This window comes from Anolis sagrei, chromosome 4 (genome assembly GCF_037176765.1).
Source record: "Anolis sagrei isolate rAnoSag1 chromosome 4, rAnoSag1.mat, whole genome shotgun sequence".
In the NCBI taxonomy this organism is placed as follows: Eukaryota; Metazoa; Chordata; class Lepidosauria; order Squamata; family Dactyloidae; genus Anolis; species Anolis sagrei.
Genome location: NC_090024.1, coordinates 145578047 through 145592871, shown reverse-complemented (window position 1 = coordinate 145592871; position 14825 = coordinate 145578047). Strand labels below are relative to the sequence as shown.

At 39.7% G+C, this 14825-nt stretch overlaps 1 protein-coding gene across 1 annotated transcript in view; it reads left to right on the top strand.

The window, feature by feature from the left end:
* LOC132773418 (keratin, type I cytoskeletal 9-like) overlaps positions 1 to 14825 on the top strand; it is an 89666-nt gene that overhangs the window by 56240 nt on the left and 18601 nt on the right. Inside the window, exons 38-49 of the mRNA XM_067467089.1 lie at positions 1910 to 1945; positions 2120 to 2155; positions 2694 to 2723; positions 4383 to 4415; positions 4722 to 4748; positions 7856 to 7900; positions 9904 to 9933; positions 10115 to 10150; positions 11071 to 11100; positions 11433 to 11468; positions 11654 to 11683; positions 12724 to 12759. Of these exons, the coding sequence (XP_067323190.1) occupies positions 1910 to 1945; positions 2120 to 2155; positions 2694 to 2723; positions 4383 to 4415; positions 4722 to 4748; positions 7856 to 7900; positions 9904 to 9933; positions 10115 to 10150; positions 11071 to 11100; positions 11433 to 11468; positions 11654 to 11683; positions 12724 to 12759 (405 nt within the window). The remainder of the gene's footprint in view (positions 1 to 1909; positions 1946 to 2119; positions 2156 to 2693; positions 2724 to 4382; positions 4416 to 4721; positions 4749 to 7855; positions 7901 to 9903; positions 9934 to 10114; positions 10151 to 11070; positions 11101 to 11432; positions 11469 to 11653; positions 11684 to 12723; positions 12760 to 14825) is intronic.

The following is a 14825-nucleotide window of genomic DNA, read 5'->3' as shown; positions in this document are numbered from 1 at the left end:
AGGTGACACTATCACAGGATTTTCTTGATAGAGTTTGTTCAGAAGGTGTTTGTCCTTGCCTTCCTCTGAGTCTGAGGGTGTATCTTCGCAGCTCGCAAAATATGCAAGTTCCCATGCTTTTACCTGAGCCGTCCAAAGCAGGAAAACCCTGTTTTGAGCTGAATTAATTTGATTCCTGGAAAGACCTGGGTCTTTAAGTAGGTCCTTTTAAAGTGTGGGTCCTTGTGCAACTTTCAGGCCCAATCCACACAGCTATCTCAAGATTTCTGGGCTCATAGAGCCCAAAAAACCCAAGACAGCCCCCATCCTCTCTTCAAAAACCCTTTTAAAGCCTTTAAAAGTAAAAAAAATACTTACCCGACTGCCATTATCCTACTGCTGACCCTCTCCTGGCGTGTAGAAACAGTGCACTAGGAGAAGAGAGGGCCAGGAGGAAAAATGCTCCTTGCCCCTCTTCTCATGGCACGTCATTTCAATGCACCAGGAGAGGGCCAGCGGAAGGGCCAGCTGGGTAAGTAATTTTTACTTTGAAGGCTTTTCTGGGGGCGAGGGTGCCTTGTTGGTGTTAGGGTGCCTTGCTGGAACATCTGGCAGGGCATCTGAACACCACCACTCAACACAACACAACTTCCATTAACGTGGGGCTATGGCTGCATTAAGATAAACTTCCCCCACTTTACCACACATTAGCCCAGGTAAATGCCACCCTGGTCTCCAGTGTCCTTGCTCAACAGCCAAACCGTGCTGGCTCATCTTTCACACTTTAAAATCATCAGACTTCAAACCCATTTGCCCAGCGGCAGAGGCCCAACTCATTTCCTTGGTAATTTACATTGGCATTTTAAAAATACTTTGGCATTTGTTCCACAAGCCACTTAGGCTGCAATTTTCTACACATTTATTTGGAAATAAACCCATTGTATTCAGCAAACTTCATTTCTAAGAAGATTCACTTGTGAGATTGTACTGTGATTACATGTGTCTAAAACTAAAATACAGGCACATTTGCAGGTTGAACTTTTGGGGATTTTTTATTTGCAGATTTCATTAATGCTTATTTGAATGAACACAAGCCAAGGACACATTAACCAAAGTTAGAGGTTGCTCCAAATTCTCCCTGAGAATCCAGAGCAGACCACAGCTTTGGGCCCATGCAAACAATTGGGCTGGTTCAAAAATGGAACTGGGTGCAACTGTTTATGAAGCTATATTGTATTCCCTGGGCATTCACAATTCAGGGCCATGCAATGGCACTCATCGTTCCCCGCTCCATTCTCCTCGTTGTGATGGCCAATGCGCACAACATGGTTCATATTGGTTCTTTGTTACCTGGATTGACACTGGCCAGAGGGACAAGTGATTGAAGAAGGGAGGGAACCATTTTTCTTACCCCCTCACACATCGCTTTGGCATCCTGGGTAACATAACTCAAGCAACAAATGACCAACTCAAGCCATTCAGTGCCTCCTGGATCCTGTGGCGGGAATGAGGAGATATGGGAAGGGTGACCTGCTGAGGTGCCAAACTAGGTTTGGTACTGCTGAACAGTTAGGACTCCTTCTCACCTCTGCAGCAGCCATGTTAGTGGCAGTGTAAACCATTCTAGGTCTGATTGGCATTTACCATTCTAGGACAGCCCCAGGATAAGTGGTTAGTATAGATCTGCCCTAGGTCCTCCACCAAGCTTTCATAAAGCTGACCACAGAGTTGCAATGGAGGACCTAGAGATTCCTACAGAGGTGTCATCTCTGGTTAAAACAATAGTTTTTTAAAAAAATTACAGCCTTTCCACTTTTGTGGGGGTCCTGTACCCTTAAACTCTTCAAAGGTGGGAAGCCTACTGTAATATTTCAACCATAACAACTTGTATAAACTAGCAAGAGGGTTTTATTTTCTTTTGTTTTTGCAGGGGGGATCACATGGTGGTAGCAACCAATATGGACAGGTACAATTTACAATATTTCATATATCTGGAAAGATGAAAATATTTTTTTTTAATGAAATACTTGTTCTTATTTCTGCTTGTGACTGTATAACATTTTAAAAATATGGATATCTTAAGACAACATAGCATGGAAACGTTTTGGTGTCTGACTGATCAAATCTGTTTTCTATTCAGGGTGGATTTTATGGTGCAGGCAGCCAACATGGACAGGTAAAACTAATTTATAAAATAAAGTGATTTTATAGATTTATTTATTTGTTACTAAGCTGACTTTAAGTGAAAGACATCCAGGAGGGGGCACACACAGTGAGCCACCCCCAAAAAGTCATCTCTGAAAGTTGTCTTTGTAGAAGATGCTGCAGGCAGGTAGCATGTATAGTCATGTACCCTCAGGTCATTTTTTTACTTATGGCAACCCTATTCACTGGGTTTCCTTGGCAAGATTTGTTTGTAGTAGGTTTATCTTTGCTGTCTTCTAAGGCTGAGATAATGTGATTAGTCCATAGTTACCCAGTGAGCTTTCATGGTGAGCAGAGATTTGAACCCTGGTTTCCAGTATCCTAGTTCAACATTTCATCCACTACATCACACTGGTGTTCTGGAGAAGGTATACCACAGTCACCTCCAGTATAGAAAGATATAGAAAAATAAAGAAGGTTTAAAGCTTGCTTTGCTCTTAAACATAACTGTGATTTCGGAAATATTCGTTGATGAATATTGTTTCAAGTAATAAACATTTTCTGCACAGGGATCATATGGTGGTGGCCCACATGAACAGGTAAGACCCTTTTAATATACAGTATATAAATTAAATATAAACTATTAATGTTTATATATTTCTTTGGAATAATAATAATTATTATTAATAACTTTATTTTATACCCCACTTCCATCTCCCCAAAGGGACTTGAGGCAGCTTACACATGGGGCAAAATATATTTATTGACAGTATTTATATTCCACCCCTCTCACCCTGAAGGGAACTCATGGCGATTCACAGAACACATATAAGGCAAACATTCAATACCGATTATACACTGACAAGACAGTCAACAAATAGAGGTATATATATAGGCTTTTCCCATCTTTCAGCATCTTTTGAGGCTGTACTCAGTTCCAGCCACAGGGGGGTGCTGTCGCTCCATCTCCTTGCTGAAGAGTTTTCTTTGTAAAGTTTCCTCCTTTTTCTGATTGAAATGCCATGCCTAAAATACTTCCCCGCTTTAATGTGGTTCCTATTTATCTACTCATATTGCTGTTTCGATCTGTTAGGTGGGTGGGGAGCTGGGCTGAAGGTCAGGAGCTCATCCCGACCCGGCTTTGAACTGACAACCTTTTGATTTGCAAGATTTATTGCAGCTGCAGCTGGTGATTAACCTGCTGTGCTAAAGCTGGCCCTAATGTTTCAGCTGTCCACAGAAGATCAAAGAAAAAACAATGATAATCAAAAATATGATCAAAATAAAACATTACAAAACATAACAATTAGATAAAACACAATTAAATAAAACATCGGAGTATAAAAACAGCAATCTTAAAACTCACTCAGACAACACACAACAAAAACCAACAGCTAGAAATACTAAGATGGGCATGATCAGGCTATAAAAAGGAGCGGGTATGGGATAGCCTGAAGAAGAGAAGGCTGAGAGGACATATGATATCCATGTATAAATATGTGAGAGGAAGCCACAGGGAGGAGGGAGCAAGCTTGTTTTCTGCTTCCTTGGAGACTAGGACGCGGAACAACGGCTTCAAACTACAAGAGAGGACATTCCATCTGAACATGAGGAAGAACTTCCTGACTGTGAGAGCCGTTCAGCAGTGGAATTCTCTGCCCCGGAGTGTGGTGGAGGCTCCTTCTTTGGAAGCTTTTAAACAGAGGCTGGATGGCCATCTGTCAGGAGTGATTTGAATGCAACATTCCTGCTTCTTGGCAGGGGGTTGAACTGGATGGCCCATGAGGTCTCTTCCAACTCTTTGATTCTATTACTCAGTCTTACACTTGTTAAAATATTTTTTTTCCTGCTAAATTTATACATTTAATGTACTTAAAAAAAAATAATCTCAGGTGGGTGGATAAGGGCAAGATGGTGCTTTAGTTTTCTGTGTGCACTGTTGCTTTTACAAATGAGCAGCAGTAAAAGACATGGTTTTCCAACTTTAGTCTGCATATTTCCATATGGTGCCGCTGTTTGCACTGAAGATGTAATGAGCTACCTGTCCAGTTCAGTGCTTATAAATTCAAAGGATGCCTACTTAACACCTTCCCTCAATGCTATAGATTGATAGGATGGAATAATTAAAGCCCACAGAGAAAGAGACATACAGCTAAAACATTTTTCTGGTTTTTTTTTTTTAACTATTTTGCATCAGCCCCCTTTTGAAAAGACAATTGATTTTTTTTAAAAAAAATAACTCTCTTCATTCTTTACAGGATGAATCATATATTGCATATGCAAACAACCGGGTAAGAAAGTTGTCCTTTTGGAAGAATCTTCTTCCCCCTGTTTTCTATTAGCCAAATCTTTAAGGGTGATCAAAAATGCTTCCATTACTGTTCCTTTTTAAAAATGCTTCCTCTTTTATATTTAAACCTTCCCCCTTAACTGCCATAGTTTTTGACCTTTTTCAACTTTTCCCAGAGAAGTGTAATTTAGAGAAACTTCTCGACGTGAGTGGGAGGGGAGGGGAATATAAGATGTATGTGAAAAGCGTGTACATTTCATTTGACTTTTTACCATAAAGATCAAACTAACCTTTGATATGTTTACAGAGAGAATGTGTTTGCCCTGGTGCACAGGTAACTATTATTCTTTACTAATATGGCATTCATTGTCTTCTGAGTTCCGATCCTTAGCGTTTTCGTCCTGTCGATTCACAAGATATCAGTTCACCCTGCCATAGGCTGACATTCGCATTCATTGTCATAGCAGTGCTTTAGTCCCACTTATCACACAGAAACTATTCAGTAAATCAGTTTGGGTGTGGATATCTCATAATGCTTTCTTCCATGAAGATTCATTACACTATGTCACATAATTTGAAAAAAAATATCTGTTCCTGGTTTGAAAGTGTTATTTTGTGGTACTTATTTTGAAAGTAGTGGTTATACGTCAGAAACTTTGTTTTTGTGGCTTGGTTGGGACTCTATGAGATAGTCATTAAAAATATGCTGCAGGATGTCCTGCAAAAACAAAGTTTTTAAGGTTTAATACACTTTTTCCATGATTTTATGATAGAACCAACTAGGAACTGACACTTATAACCCAGGAACAAAAATTGTGTAACATAGTAGGCATGGGCAATCCATGGTTCTAAATGGTTCTAAAGTACTTACAAATCTAGAGGGCGTTGGTGCTTTGCTTCTAAAGTTCTGGTGGTGAAAATTTCAGAACTCTAACAGAACTTTTAAAATTTTATTATAAAATGGCAGTTTCTGATTGGTGTTGTCATAAAAATTTTGTTGTTCATTCGTTCAGTCGTCTCCGACTCTTTGTGACCTCATGGACCAGCCCACGCCAGAGCTCCCTGTCGGCCGTTACCACCCCCAGCTCCTTCAAGGCCAGTCCAGTCACCTCAAGGATGCCATCCATCCATCTTGCCCTTGGTCGGCCCCTCTTCCTTTTTCCTTCCACTTTCCCCAGCATAATTGTCTTCTCTAGGCTTTCCTGTCTCCTCATGATGTGGCCAAAGTACTTCAACTTTGTCTCTAGTATCTTTCCCTCCAGTGAGCAGTCGGGCTTTATTTCCTGGAGGATGGACTGGTTGGATCTTCTCGCGGTCCAAGGCACTCTCAGCACTTTCCTCCAAAATTACCAATAACGAAATAATAATGTAATTTTGAACGTTTTGTTAGAGTTCTGAAATTTTCACCATCAGAACTTTAGCAACACTGTAGAAGCAAAGAACCAGCAACCTCTAGTTTTGTAAGTACTTTAGAACCATTTAGAACCATGGATTGACCATGCCTATTACATTGTATTAGAGCAGTGGTTCTCAACCTGTGGGTCCCCAGGTGTTTTGGCCTACAACTCCCAGAAATCCAAGTCAGTTTAACAGCTGTTAGGATTTCTGGGAGTTGAAGGCCAAAATATCTGGGGACCCACAGGTTGGGAACCACTGTATTAGAGAATGTGGCCAGGGTGTCCTTCCCTTAAGGATTCCCTAGAAAGAGAACTCCTAGACCACATCTGGTGCATCGGTGGGGAGAATGGCCTTTGTAGTATGCTTGTAGGTGGTTCAGAGGGTTAAACCGCTGAGCAGATAAACTTGCTGACTGAAAAAGTCGGCGGTTTGAATCCAGGGAGCAGAGTGAGCGCCCGCTGTTAGGCCCAGCTTCTGCCAACCTAGCAGTTTGAAAACATGCAAATGTGAGTGTCAGTGAGAAGGTAACAGCACTCCATGCGGTCATGCTGGCCACATGACCTTGGAGGTGTCTACAGACAACGCCGACTCTTCAGCTTAGAAATTGAGATGAACACCTCCCCCCAGAGTCGGACACTACTAGACTTAATGTCAGGGGAAAACCTTTACCTTTACTAGTATGTTAGAACCCCCCTTAATCCCCTTTTCTAGTTTGTGTTTTTTTGTTTGGGTTGTTTTAGGTTTTTTCGGGCTATATGGCCATGGTCTAGAGACCATGGCCATATAGCCCAAAAAACCTACAACAACCCAGTGATTCCGGGCATGAAAGCCTTCGACAATACATGTTTTTTGTTTGTTTACTCTTATATCATCATACTGTATTCTCAATTCACTTCTGACATGATAAATAAATAAATCGCAACCTTATAGCACCTATTACGGTCTTATTGTCATAGCACTGTTATAGTTACAACTTTGGAAAAAAAACATGGATCAATCACAGAGCAAGAGGAGAGATATAGGAGTCAATACTGACACAATTAATGCAGATTTTTTAAAAGCAAAGAGTGTTCTTAAAGTGCAAATGTAGCAAGGATGTGATAGAGAGTGTTCACAATCTGTTCTCATGAAACTGGGGTGGATTTCAAATACAATAACAGAGCATGAAAGAATGATGTGATGATACTCCTGGAGAGACAATAGCCTCATCTATAATGCTATAGCATGCAGTGTAAATGGGGCTAGTGTTAGGTCTCAAGTATATCTTGACACACTCCACATTTCTCCCTGTGGAAACACAATTAATGCCAATCAATTGAAAGGGTTTAGCTTACTCATGTAGCTCTACACACATTTTACTGGCAGGATTAGATGGAATTTATACTGATAATAACATTGTGCAAGTTGCAGTAAGATCTACAGTGATATACATATTAAATAAATTATGTGTGGTGACTAAATACAGACTTATTTAAGATTTTGAAATTCTGATTACTATTATGGTGAGCTTTGTTCTCTTCCTGCAGAAGTTGAGGTTGCATTACTGATATCCTCTCATTCTGCTACTGTTGTCTTTCTTTTAGGGGCCCTTCCACACAACCATATAACCCAGAATATCAAATCCACAATAATCCGCAATATCTGCTTTGAACCGAATTATCTGAGTCCACACTGTCATATAATCCAGTTCAATGTGGATTTTATACAGCTGTGTGGAAGGGGCCTAAAATGGAAAAAAATCTTGGAGCACAAAAGAAACTTACAGTAAATGAAAATGAATCATTAATGTACTGAGCAGGGTTTCATATAGTCTCTCTTTCCTACAAGGAAAAAAAACTTTGCTAAATGGAATTTACTTATGTGACATTGTAAAAGGTGAATTCAACAACTGTCAATATGGCGAAGTAGAAACACTTTTTGCATTATTCATCCATATCATAGCATGATATAATATACAGAGAGATATATGAAAGAAAAGAAATATCTTCATTAATATATTCATTCCTGTATTTCTTTTAAATTAATGACCGTATTTTTATACAGGGTGGACAGAGAGGATCATATGGCAGAGGCAGCCAATATGGACAGGTAAGAATTGTTTTTTAAAAAAGAAAATAAATCCCATATCTTTGTTCTGTTCTTTTGGTGTTGAACGCTGACATATATTATTGCTGTAGAGTAAATTTTATTAGTGGTAAATGTTGTGGCAGACAGTACTTGACAGATAAATATTCCAGCCCTTGGACTGAAGTGGTCCAGCATCCCCTAATAACCAATAATAAAATTAGTCCCCTAAATAACAAATTGTACCTAGACTAACCCCTTTAATGAACAATTTCCCTATTGTGGCTATATTGAGATCCTAGACCTGGATGCAACACCTCCAGGGTGAAGCTGATGGAAATGGATCTCCAAGGTTTATATAACGCAGAAGCAAACAAACGAAATTAAGGTGCAGAAGCACGACCCTTTCCCCACCAATAGCAATAAGTGCTAGCAGATTACTATCAGAAGAAAATTCACTATTCCAGTCTGTTCCCAGTCTTCATATCTTTTCGGAAACTCAAGCTGTCAAGCTAATGCAAAAAGTAATTAACAATGTTACTGATATGAAGTGATGCTTTCTGTATTAGTGGACAGCTGTTAACATTTGGCCATTATGCTAACAAGGGCTCCAAACCCATCTGCTGGCTGGCAGAGGCCCAACTCACCGCCTTAATAACTTCCATTGGCATTAAAAGAATACTTTGGCATCGTTCCACAAGCCACTTAGGCTGCAATCTTCTGTACATTTATTGGGAAATAAGCCCACTGGATTCAGCAAGTCTCACTACCAAGTACACAAGATTGTGTTGTAATTACATCTGTCTATATCTAAAATACAGTCGGCCCACCACATTTGCTGGTTGAACTTTTACAGATTTGATTAGTTGCGGACTTGTTTATTATGGTCTCACTAAAAATCTCTAAGGTTGGATCTACACAGCCATATAATGCAGTTTCAGAATACAAATTAACTGCATTGAACTGGGTTATATGACAGTGTAGATCAGGCATGGGCTTACCATCTGTTAGGAATTGTGGGAGTTGAAGTCCAAAACACCTGGAGGGCCAAAGTTTGCTCATGCCTGGTGTAGTCTCATATAATATAATATAATATAATATAATATAATATAATATAATATAATATAATATAATGTAATGTAATTCAATGCAGCTAATATGCATTCTGAAATTGCATTATATTTCAGTGTAAATCCAGCTTGTCTCCTTCGCTGCAAATCGACCATAGTGTTGTACTGGAGAACCTAGAGCAGAGTTTTCCAAATATTTCGTGTTGATGACACACTTTCATCATTTTGTGACACATTTATTCAGTTTTACTAACACACTGAAGCTTAAATCAACCTTTTATAAGAGATGCAGATGCATACTTCTATTGTAATAACGAAATGTATGGCAATATAACTTATCTCATAAAAAATCTTTGATTTATATTTGTAAATGACAATAGATTTTTTTTGTCATGTCAGGAGCAACTTGAGAAACTGCAAGCCGCTTCTGGTGTGACAGAATTGGCCATCTGCAAGGACGTTGCCCAGGGGATGCCAGGGTGTTTTGATATTTTTACCATCCTTGTGGGAGGCTTCGCTCATGTCCCCACATGAGGAGCTGGAGCTGTTAGTGGGAGCTCATCCGTTGTCTCCCCTCTATCAGCTCCAGCTGATTTGTAGGATAATAACACTCAACTCATAGGTTTCTTGCTATCTTTCTGTGACATACCTACACACTGCAGCTGACACACAGGAGTGTCACAGAACACAGTTTGGAAAGTCCTGACCTAGATACTCATAGAGAGAACAGTTTTCTAGGAGTCTCTTGGTCTTCCAGCCCAGCTCTGTGGTTGTCCTCTTGTACACATTGACTATAGTGGCACACTGGAGAACTTAGAGATTCCTAAAGGTGTGTTCTCTCAAATTAAAAAAAAATCTCTTTCTCCGGGGATCCTGCACTCACAACTCCTGCAAGAGTATATGGGCTACTGTAATATTTCAAACATATGATGAAGTAACAAGAGTTTTATTTTGCAGGGTGGATCATATGGCAGTCAATACGGACAGGTACATTTTAAAAAATACATCATATATTTGGAGTTGGTAAAAAAGAAAAAAAGAAAATACTCCTCCTTATTTCCAGTTCTGATTGTATAACGTTTTAAAATTATGGATATGGCATTAAAGCATCTTGGTGCCTTGCTGATAAAATCTCTTTTGAAATAAATAATAGCTATTTTCTATACAGGGTGGATCTTATGGTGGTGGCAGTCAATATGGACAGGTAAAACAATTTTTTAAATAAAAATTAAATTATGGGTGTAGGTTACACATGAGTCTTTGAATGTGAGCAGAGGACTGCTCCCATCTTCCTCTATCAATACCTTGCCGGTATTTTAAGTTAGTCATGTTGGGTATGTATGCCATGTTTGTTCCAGATCCATTGTTATTTGGATTCACATCACTCTCCGGATGTAGATGTAGTACAACTCCCATCATTCTGGATCAATCCCGGCCCCAAACTCTGCCAGCATTTAAAGTTGGCAATGATGGATATGTGTGCCATGTTTGGTCCAGATCCATCATTTGTGGGATTCACAGTACTCTCTGGATGTGGGTGTACTACACCTCCCATCATTCTGGGCCAACCTCCCCCAAACTCCGCCAGTATTTAAAGATGGTTACGAAGGGTATGTGTTCCATTTTTGGTTCAGATCCATCATACGGTTTTTATAATATGCTTTGTTCAGAGGAGGTTTGCTTTTGCCTTCCTCCGAGGCTGAGAGAATATGACTTTCCCAAGATCAACCAGGCCCCTTCTACATTACCCTATAAAATCCAGATTATCTGCTTTGAATTGGATTATATGGCAGTGTAGTCTCATATAATCCAGTTCAAAGTAGATAATGTGGACTTTCTGCTTTGATAATCTGGATCATATGGCAGTGTAGAAGTGCCCCCAGTAGATTTCCATGCCTGGTTAGGATTTCAAATCCTACTCTCCCAATGTTCGAGTCTGCCATTTAAACCACTACACAATACTAGCTCTTTGGTAATATATATACCACAGTAGCACTCAGTATTTGAAGACATAGAAAAATAAGGACATTTGAAAAAAAATTAGTGTTCTTTTAAACATAGACTGTGACTTAGGAAAGATTTATTGATGGATATTTTAAAATGTAATGAAAATTTTCTGCACAGGGATCATATGGTCATGGCTCATATGGACAGGTAAGAAATTTTAATATATGGTATATCAATTCAGTTGCAATATAGAATAAGAATATCTATCTGTGTGTCTATCTATGTGGATATATAACCAGCATTTCTCCCAGAGATACAGCCCAATGATATTAAATGAAGAAAGAATGTGAAATCTATATCTATATCCATAATAAAAGTGAAAATATGTATGTGTGTGTGTGGCTGGGGTGCCCACTTATACAGACTTGGGTATGGAATACAGAAGAAGTTGTGATTGTTTTGTTGTTGGGTACAGAACAGGGTTTCATGTAGATATATAATGGCAAACCCATTCTAATCAATAACTGTTTCCTGTACAGGGTGGCTCATATGGGGGCGGCAACCAATATGGACAGGTAAAATATTTTATGGCAAATATTTAATCTATATACCATGGGAATATAGAGCATAGCAGATTAAATTACTCTTACTTCAGCTCCTAAATATAGAAAGGCTAGAAGTACCAAAAATGTTGCCGTAATGTAATGTCTTAATAATGACAACAAAAAATAACCAATTTTTGTCCTTTTTTTGTGCACAGGGTGGATCATATGGAGGTCATTATGGACAGGTAAAGATTATTTTAGTATATTGCGTATATATTCAGAGTGAGAATGCAGAGGAGTACTTCTGCCCAAAGCTTGAAACAATCTGAAATTGAATACTGAGAGTTCTCTTTGGGGCCTGGAGCTAGAAGAAAGTTTATAAAACTGTATAGCAAAGACATTTGTCCTTCCCTTTCTAGCCAGCCAAAGTCAACTGTTTCATATCCTCTCAACCTGCCATCATTGAATGTTTTCAGCCAGAAAATTGGAATGTTTTCCCAACGCCTTGAGACTGGGTGGATCTCTGTTTTAAGACTATTTGGAAGAGTGGCACTTTGGGGACTCCAAAATAGCCCGTTCCCCTAAACTGAGAGGTCTTCTATCCACTCCTATGTTACAGCCCAAAGAAGACAGGCTCCTTCTCTCCCTCTTCAAATGTTTTGCTTCTAGTTTTGCAAATATATTCAGCTGTTATTGACATTCCATGATTTCCAGGGCTACTAGGAATGCTCAGTTCTTAATGGGACTGTTTTTATTTTAAAAAAATCCCTCTTCCTCATAGTAAAGGTAAATGTTTCCCCTTGACATTAAGTCTAGTCATGTCCAACTCTGGGGAGTGGTGCTCATCTCCATTTCTAAGTTGAAGAGCCAACGTTGTCCATAGACACCTCCAAGGTCATGTGGCCGGCATAGAGCACAGTCACCTTCCTGTTGAAGCAGTACCTATTGATGCAAACATTCAATGCCTTGATACAAATAAGGCAGACAAAGACAAAAGCAAAGGCTTCCCATTTCATTTCTGTCTTCTGGAGCCAGTGCTCCAGCTCATTGGGAGGTGCTTATCTCCATTTCCAAGCCAAGGAGCCTGCATTGTCCATAGACACTTCCTGGTCACATGGCCAACATGATTGCTTGGAGCTCCTGGTTGCCTTCCTCCTGAAGCGGTACCTGTAGAACTACTCATACTTGCATGTTTTGGAATGGAAACCCGTTTCTTTTTAGAAAGCTAATTTTCAAATTCTGTCAAAAGCAACTTTTTCAAAAAAAGTAATGGTTGTCTTTATAGGGTGGATCTTATGGTGGCAGCATCCCTTACGGACAGGTAAATATTATTAAAATGTAAATTTAATCTATGGATAGCATATTTAATCTATGAATAGCAAGACTGTGAAATTCTACTACACTGTAATTTACATCATCCTTAACTAGACTTCGCATTGTGAGGCATGTTGACAGCAATAATTCATCAACATATCTGGACAGCTAAACATTTCCCCACCCCTCCTTACTAGTATAGAATGTACAGATTGAGTAGACCTTATCTAAAATGTTTGGGATTTGAAGTGTTCCTTATTTTGAATTTTTCCCATATTTTGAAATACTTACATGTGCATAATGAGTTATCTTGGAGGTGGGATCCAAGTCTAAGAATAAAATCATTCATGTTTCATATATTGTAATTTTATACATGATATTTTAATAACTTTGTACATGAAACAAAGTTTGTGTTGATTAAACCATTAGAAAGCAAAGTTTTTGAGATATCATCAGAGATTCAGGGTGGAGAGTAGACATGTGCATTCGGTAAAAACCTTGCCCCCTTTTTGTGTCCTGACTTTTGTTGGGGGCCCCAATTAGTTTTTTGTATGCCTCCCGAAATTTGGTGGGGGTTGTTTTAGGTTCTTTTGTTTCGGGGCCTGAAAATCGGACCATTGTGGGTGGAGGGGCTTCACACCCATTGGCTCCGCTTACCAGAGTACGTTCTTACCTGGCACCTGTTGTTTCTACTCTAGAGTAAGAAGGGCTCGGCTGCAGAAACTTGCAGGTGTGCACACTTTCCAGCCTGCCTGCACACCCTGCCACACATGCACTCTCCTTGGAAAGAGAGTGCGTGTGAGGCGAGGTGTGCAGGCAGGCCTGGAAAGCGTGCACACCTGCCAGTTCTTGCAGGCGAGCTCCTCTTACTCTCGAGTAAGAGGCGTTCAACTGCAGGCACGCTCTGGGCCTGCCTGCACACCCTGCCACACATATTCTGCCACATGTCCTGCCACACCAGGCCTGCTTGCCTGCACGCCTCACCACACATGCACTCACTTTCCAAAGAAAGGAGGCAAGTTCGGATGCATACAAAAGCAGGCTGTAGGCAGGCTTTAGTGTCGAGCAGATTTTCATATGGAGATGGGGCTTCCCATTTTGTGCTTCTGAATAAATGGAAGACATGAAAGAAACTAGAAATGGTAGAAACAAATTTTGCGCACATGTGTAGTGGAGAGTCAAGTTCACTTTTCCCATCTTTTTGGTCATAGATTCCATTGTCTCTATAGAGGCTTTCATTTGGTGCTGTAATTTGAATAATAGCGATGTGAAGATGATTCCATTAATTATAGCTATGAATTGCTAATATTAATGTGCTTTTATTATTACTCCTTCAGCTGCCAGTTTTGTTTTTGTAAGATTTTTTTTTAAATCCCTGATGTGGTTTTTTAATGATTAGGCTTTAGTAAATCAATTAGATTTGCAATTAAAATTTGTTTCTGGACAGTTGAGAGATATTTAAAAGCATGCAAAGACGTCAGATAAATAATGTAATGTTGTTGTGTGCCTACATGTTATTTCCAACCTAGGATAATCCTAAGACAAAGCTACCACAGGGTTTTCTTACCATAATTTATTCATAAGAGCTTTGCTTTTTCTTTCCTCTGAGGCTGAAAGAACCCTGATCTCCAGAGGACAATGCTATAAACCAGTGTTTCTCAACCTGGGGGTCGAGACCCCCGGAGAGGGGGTTGCGAGGGTCAGAGGGCTTTCCAAAGACCATAAGAAAACACAGTATTTTCTGTTGGTCATGGGGGTTCTGCACTGGAAGTTTGGCCCAATTCTACTGTTGATCGGGTTCAGAATGACTGTATGTGAACTATAAATCCCAGCAACTACAACTCCAGATGAGAAAATCAATCCCACCCCCAACCCCACCAGTATCCAGATTTGGGCGTATTGGGTATTTGTGCCGAATTTGATCTAGTGAATGAAAATACATTCTTCATATCAGATATTCACATTACAATTCGTAACAGTAGCAAAATTACAGTTATGAAGTAACAACAAAAATAATTTTATGGTTGGGGGTCACCACAACATCAGAAACTGTATTAAGGGGTTGCTGCATTA